Genomic DNA, 6277 nt, shown 5'->3' with positions numbered 1-6277 from the left:
TAGAATGGGAGGGCAAGGATATTTTCTTATTCCTGTAAACTTTCACATTTCATTTGTCTTCCAGGAATTCTTATTGAAAGCCAACGTGAATGTGAGGAACTACATTTTTTTTTTTTTTTTTTTGCCTAGGAAATTAAATGTGACAACGGTAAACAGTCTACATTAGAGAAGTTAGGTTGCTGACGTGACATTAAATTATTCGATGGATACTTATCCACAAAACACCCAAGAACTGTCATAAATAAATAAACAGGTAAATAAATAAATAAATAAAAGCTTAAATCCAATTCAAGATCAATAGGCTACCGTATGTGTTAAAGAATATGTACAGTTGTGAACAATAATATCGTTCCACTTTTCGGTCGAACAGTTATTAAACAAATAATCTGATTATCTCTTTATCTATTCCTTTATCTATCTATGTACTTCATTCTTAAGATTTGGGTGGAGATATTCGTCCCTGTGCAAGTCATTTCCCATTGTAGAATGTCACACTAAGACAATACTAGGGCTCTTCACCCTTTTTCATGGCGTTTCTTCGTGATTAGGACAGGGAATCTCTTGTTACAGCTCAATATTCAAGATCAGATGGCAAATATACGCCTAATTAAAGTAAACAGAGTATAGGACACAGAATTTCAATTCATCGCTCGCGGTCTCATCCGAGTGTAGATCGATATTATTGTCCGCAGTGCTAAAATAGTACTTCTGAGACTCACCTCTGTAACCGTGTCTCCGGCGATGGGGGTGGCTGCCGAATGCAAAAACCACCAGAGCTACCACAACTACCACCACCACACTCCTCCACCTCATCGTGACTATTGTGTTATGCCATCTATGGTGGGAAAATAAATTTCTGATTATGACTAGGCTGATTTTTCTTTCGCCTAAGTCTTCTTTCTCGTGTATGCCTTAAGTTCACATGTTTAGAGTATTACCGGTATGCTTTTATAAAGGCAAAAACACATCAAATATATTTTTGATGTCTGTAAGTCCTGTCACATTAGTATATAAGTACATGGGAAAAATCGTATGCTTAAGTAGGGTTCACAAAAAAAAAGCTACAAACTTTCAGCCCAGAGATGCAAACTAAGACAGAGCGAGTGAGGCTGGTTGAAGCAAGGCGGCAGCACACCTCACTCCCACCGCAGCCTACGCAGAACTGACAGTAGGCAGGCAGGTTGCAACCAACAATTCCACTGGCAACCGCACGCTTGCAGGTACAGAGCCCTCTCTAATGACCCTCCATCTGCGTTACAGCGTTCATGCATAAGCTGCTACTTGTTCAGCACATTGAAATTCCTTATTCAGTAAGACTGTAGGCTGCTTTCTACAACATTTGTACTCTTCCAAAGCGATTTTTATTACCCGTCCTCTCCCCGAATGGACTCGGGGATGGGTATCATTTTCACTAGGATTATCTGTCTGTTTGTTTGTTTGTTTGTCTGTCAGTCTGTCTGTCTGTCTGTTAACATCTTTACACGAAAACTATTAGTGCGATTTTGACTAAAATTACAGGGATGATGGACAATGTCCTTCGGATCACCTTATTAAATTTTAGGACAAATTGGGCTAAGACCTAGGCTGTAGGGTCAAAAAATATTAAAAAACGGGGACAGGTAAAAATCGATTTTTCGCCATGCCTCTCTTCAAATTCGTCATATGGACGTTAAACCAAAACCTAGAGGTGCATCTTTCAAATTTGCATTGAACATGCCTCATTACATCAGAGGGGTCACCCCCCCAGTTAGCGGTAGGTGGGTCAATGTCAGGTGGGTCAGGCCTAAAATTTTAAATGGGCATAAAATCGTCAGTTTACACCCGATTTACTCCAGATTTATTATGTGACATCTTTGACTAGATAGGCTATTCTGTTGTGTTTATACGTCAGCAATAAAATCACTGCCTGGGACGGGTTTGCTGTGCCTTGGCACCGCTTCTTGTTTCTCATTGTATCCGTTCCAGTGAATGTATTCCCAAATGTAAACTTTATTTATGAAATGCATGGCTCATCAAGGGCTATTTCGTTTTGGAAATATCAATAATAACGGATAAAATAATGGGTTTTGCTAACAATTTTACTGCGGTTTTTGTGGTGTCTAAAACCATATAAAATTTTTCACTGAAAGCAAAATAAAGACAAGAGGCGGTGCCAAGGCACAGCAAACCCATCCCCGGCATTCATTTTAGTGCTGACGTATAAAATCAACAGGATATCTAGTCAAAGATATCACATATCAAATTTGGAGTAAATTGGGTGAAAATTGATTTTATGCCCATTTGAAATATTAGGCCCGACCCACCTGACGCTGACCCCCCCCCTACCGCTAACTGGGGGATCAGACCCCTTAATGTAATGAGGCATGTTATAGGATGAAGATTTGAAAGATGGACCTTTAGGTTTTAATTTCATGTCTATATGACGAATTTGAAAGGAGTTATGGTGAAAAAACTATTTTTTTTCTTTTATTTTTTGGGGGGCCTACAGCCTGGGCCTTCGTCTAATTTGGCCCAAAATTTAATCAAGTGATTAGAAGGTCATAGCCCATCATCCCTGTAATTTTAGTCAAAATCGCACCAGTAGGTTTCGTGTGAAGTTGTTAACAGACAGACAGACAGACAAACATACAGTCAGACAGACAAACAGAGAAGCCGAGTGAAGAGACTACCTGTCTCCGCGCCCTTCCGGGGCGGGGACGGCTAAAAATATTTCATCTGGCAGTCTGACTATATGCTGCATTCCAAAATCAGAACATTACAGCAACCTGTTGCATTTCGCCAAATAAATGTAGTATCTGAATGATTATTAGTAGGGATTCTTTTCCAGCAGTTTTAATGAACAAGATGTGTAATCTATTATGAAACAATTCACATAATTTGTGAACTATTTAACTTACATTTTAACTTTTTTTTTTTTTTTTTTTTACGGGTAATTAGGCGGCACGGTGTAATGTAACCTATAGCTGGCACCGCCATATATAAGTGGAAATGTAAAAAGGAGAAAATAGGATGATAAAGAAAGAAACTGTATTATATGGGAGAGAAAGGGAACTTGACTGAAGGAAGTTGCCTATTATACAAACTTCCCTTTCATAATTTATTAGATATTTAATCACGAGCGAGGGCGAAGCCCTCGCGTGTCTCTCGTCAAGTGCTGGCAATTTCTCACATATGAGAGGCCCAACCCGGCCCAGCCCAATCCCGCCCGGCCCGATCGTAACGTTTTTGAGAAGCTTATATCTCAGCAACCACAGGGCTGATCACTACGTGGTTTGCAACATATGATAGCCCTATTCTTTAAGAATTGTTTTCGACAGGTTTCATCACACCCCGGCGGTGCATGTGGCACGTGACACGCGCCAAGTGCATCATGTCGAATATCTTCAAAAGGGGGTCACTGGCCAGACTGTTCGTCGTAAAGTCTTGAAACTTGGCAGGCAGATAGTCATCAATATACTCTAGGCATCCTCGGGTAAGGCGACATTTCAGTGCTTTCGGATTTTAGTGGCCTCTCTCGTACCTCGCCGACAAAGACGTTTTACTGGTTATCTAGATAGCATTGTTGCATGATTTCAGTTATTGCATATTAATGCATCAGACACTACCATAGTAGAAACGATAAATAGGATTTCTAGTATTAAATGAATATTTATATCCTCTTTTGACTTGTACTTCACGGGTGAATTTTCACTGTGTTGAATGTCAAAATATTTTTTACTAATCTTGGTATTGCATAATGTCTGTCGGACAGATAATATGTTTTCATGATCACCGAAAGTTAATACGAAACTGAATCTGGGTCAAGATTAGGAAAAGTTAGTCAGTATTGCTCCCGAGGTACTTTGACCGATGCTGACGATATTGACTTCCTCATAATGAAAAACACACATTGTGTGCCGGCTTGCCAGACAAAATATAGCCTGAGGTGAAATAAATTAGTTCATTGGACATTAGCTTAATGTAAGTAGTATGGGTGGTAAAACGGCATGATACAAAGAAGTGAACCGTATCACCACGCGATCTGCTGATATCCTATTTTGGTGACACTTTCCATATTCAGTATTGCCAAATTGGTCAAATTTTATTTCAAATTAAATTCTCGCTAAAACACGCCTCATGTTTTGCCTCGGCGGCTCGGCCTCGGCCTCAGTTTAGGTACTTTTTGGGTATGTTGTGCAACCATCTCTCGCTCTCGTCAAAAAGAATGGGCTTTACTGACTAATATTCGGATTACAGGGTTGCAGCCCGCCATTAATAACTTACAAAAAAAGTGACGATCAAGAGATCTGCAAGGTAAGTTTCTGCCTGAGCGATAGTTTTCATACCGTCACCTTGCGACTCACCAGTGACCTACTTTCTCTCTCTTTCTCATGCATAAATTAGCCCTCTTTGTGCTTGTAGAAAAATATAATGGAATACTTGGACACTGCAGGAGAGATCCCATTTACAAATGGAAATTTTATGCTAGGGATTTATCATTCATGACTGTAAATTCATTTATGACACCCAAATTCTGCGGAACTAACACTTACATTAGTATTTATTGTGTAATTCATTTATGACAATAATTCTGCGAAAATAACAAGATGCTAAGGAGGACCAGGATTTGCTGTCGTCGGCAGTGTCGTCTTTTAGAGGACAATCGGTCGATTCGGATCCGCATCTCATTCGTCCCCAAGTCGTTCTGATTAGTTAGAATTGGTTAGGTTTAATTAAATACGGTTAGGTTGAAATACGTTAGGTTAGGTTAAGTAGAGTTGGGTATGTTAGGTCATATCAAGCTTGGTTTGTAGAGACGGACGATTCATGATTGACTTTGGAGCCGAATCCAATCTAAAAGGGCGACAACTGGTGGCCGCATGCCACGGTTTTCGTGTACAAATGATGAGGTTGAATAGGTGATATCTTCAAAATTGCACTTTTCCTCGACCCTTTAAAGTTCTGAAAATGATAATTACGTTAAAGCTTTTGGAGAGAAAAAATACAGTTGTAAATTCTATGCATGGTAGCGCTCTTGTAGTTTTACCGAATATTTTCCAGACAAAAGGGATGGGTGGAAAAAAAAAAAAAATCTCTTGTAACGCAGGCATGCTGTATCATGGTGCTTACGCTTAGTAGTAGGCCTATCTTGCCCCGAAGTTAACAATGCCTTTAGGTACAGAATTTTCATTTGATTCAGATGCTACAAGGTTATGTGGACCTAATTGGTGTTTGCCCTTGCTTTAGCCTATCAATAAAAAAAAAAAAAAAATGCACTGTAGCTAATAACCAGTACATACTTGTCCAACTAGGAACAGTTTGAAAATTGAAAGTCTTGCACTGAATATGTGCGACTTACTGATCTGTGGACGGCATTAATGACTTGGAATTTTGAAGGCACACCTTCAGAATTGATAGCAAAGGGAGGGAAGCATCATAAGAAACCAAATATTGATTAAAGTTGATTATATTTGAGTAACATGAGTTACAAGCATCACACAAGTCGCCAAAACTTCATCAGTGGTCTGTGAACTGGGTATTTTCCCATTTACTAGTACATGAAGGACGTACTGTAAAAGTGCTAAGTTTTGTTGGACTTTCTTCATAACGTGGGGTCATTTGAAGTCATGTATGTGTTCCGTAAAATGATTTTTAAATTGGCTATAGCTATAATTGGTGCTGTTAAATGAGTGAAACTTTGCTAATCAATATTGTGTGTTGATTTGGAACTTCGAGAGAGAATTTTTATGCAATTTAGGGTGGACTTTATAGCAAAACAAATAAAAAAGAGGAGGCGAGAAAGAAGACGACTTTACCATGTTCTTGCAACTCCCAGACCATTTCATTCTGCTTCACCGAGACGATTCGAACTGGAGGATATAGATAACAGTCTTCAATAAACCCTTACCTACTTGAGCGTTCTTCAAAGCGGAATAAAACCGCCTGATGGTTATAAGAACTGATTTAACCCCATTATTACGGTGACGTCTTTTAATCAGGCTTCCAGTAGACAAGGTCCATTTAGATCTGGAAATCCTCCCCCCCCCCCCCGCAAGTTAATCGTCTGGTAATAGTAGGAATAAAGTTGGAAAAAAAAAAAATGGGAGACGTAAAGGAAGTCGCTAAAAGCCACTATAAACACTTTGCAATATGGGGGAAATTATTATTATTATTATTATTATTATTATTATTATTATTATTATTTTCAGTTCGTGAAAGAAGTCGCTGAGAAGAAGGAATGGAAACAGAAACTAGCCCATATACCTGTATACAGAAGCAGTGCGATGATAAGGGGACA

At 39.2% G+C, this 6277-nt stretch overlaps 1 protein-coding gene across 1 annotated transcript in view; it reads right to left on the bottom strand.

Annotated features, from left to right (window-relative positions):
* Positions 1-813, bottom strand: part of LOC145409264 (lachesin-like) — a 39617-nt gene extending 38804 nt beyond the window's left edge. The window contains exon 1 of the mRNA XM_080279745.1: positions 720-813. Coding sequence (XP_080135871.1) covers positions 720-813 — 94 coding nt within the window. The remainder of the gene's footprint in view (positions 1-719) is intronic.
* Positions 814-6277: the final 5464 nt, after the last annotated feature.

Source organism: Coenobita brevimanus, chromosome 80 (genome assembly GCF_032717465.1).
Source record: "Coenobita brevimanus isolate Jiangsu-jjx chromosome 80, ASM3271746v2, whole genome shotgun sequence".
NCBI classification, from domain to species: Eukaryota; Metazoa; Arthropoda; class Malacostraca; order Decapoda; family Coenobitidae; genus Coenobita; species Coenobita brevimanus.
Note: the sequence above shows the minus strand (reverse complement) of the source record. Positions and strands in the feature narration are given on the sequence as shown.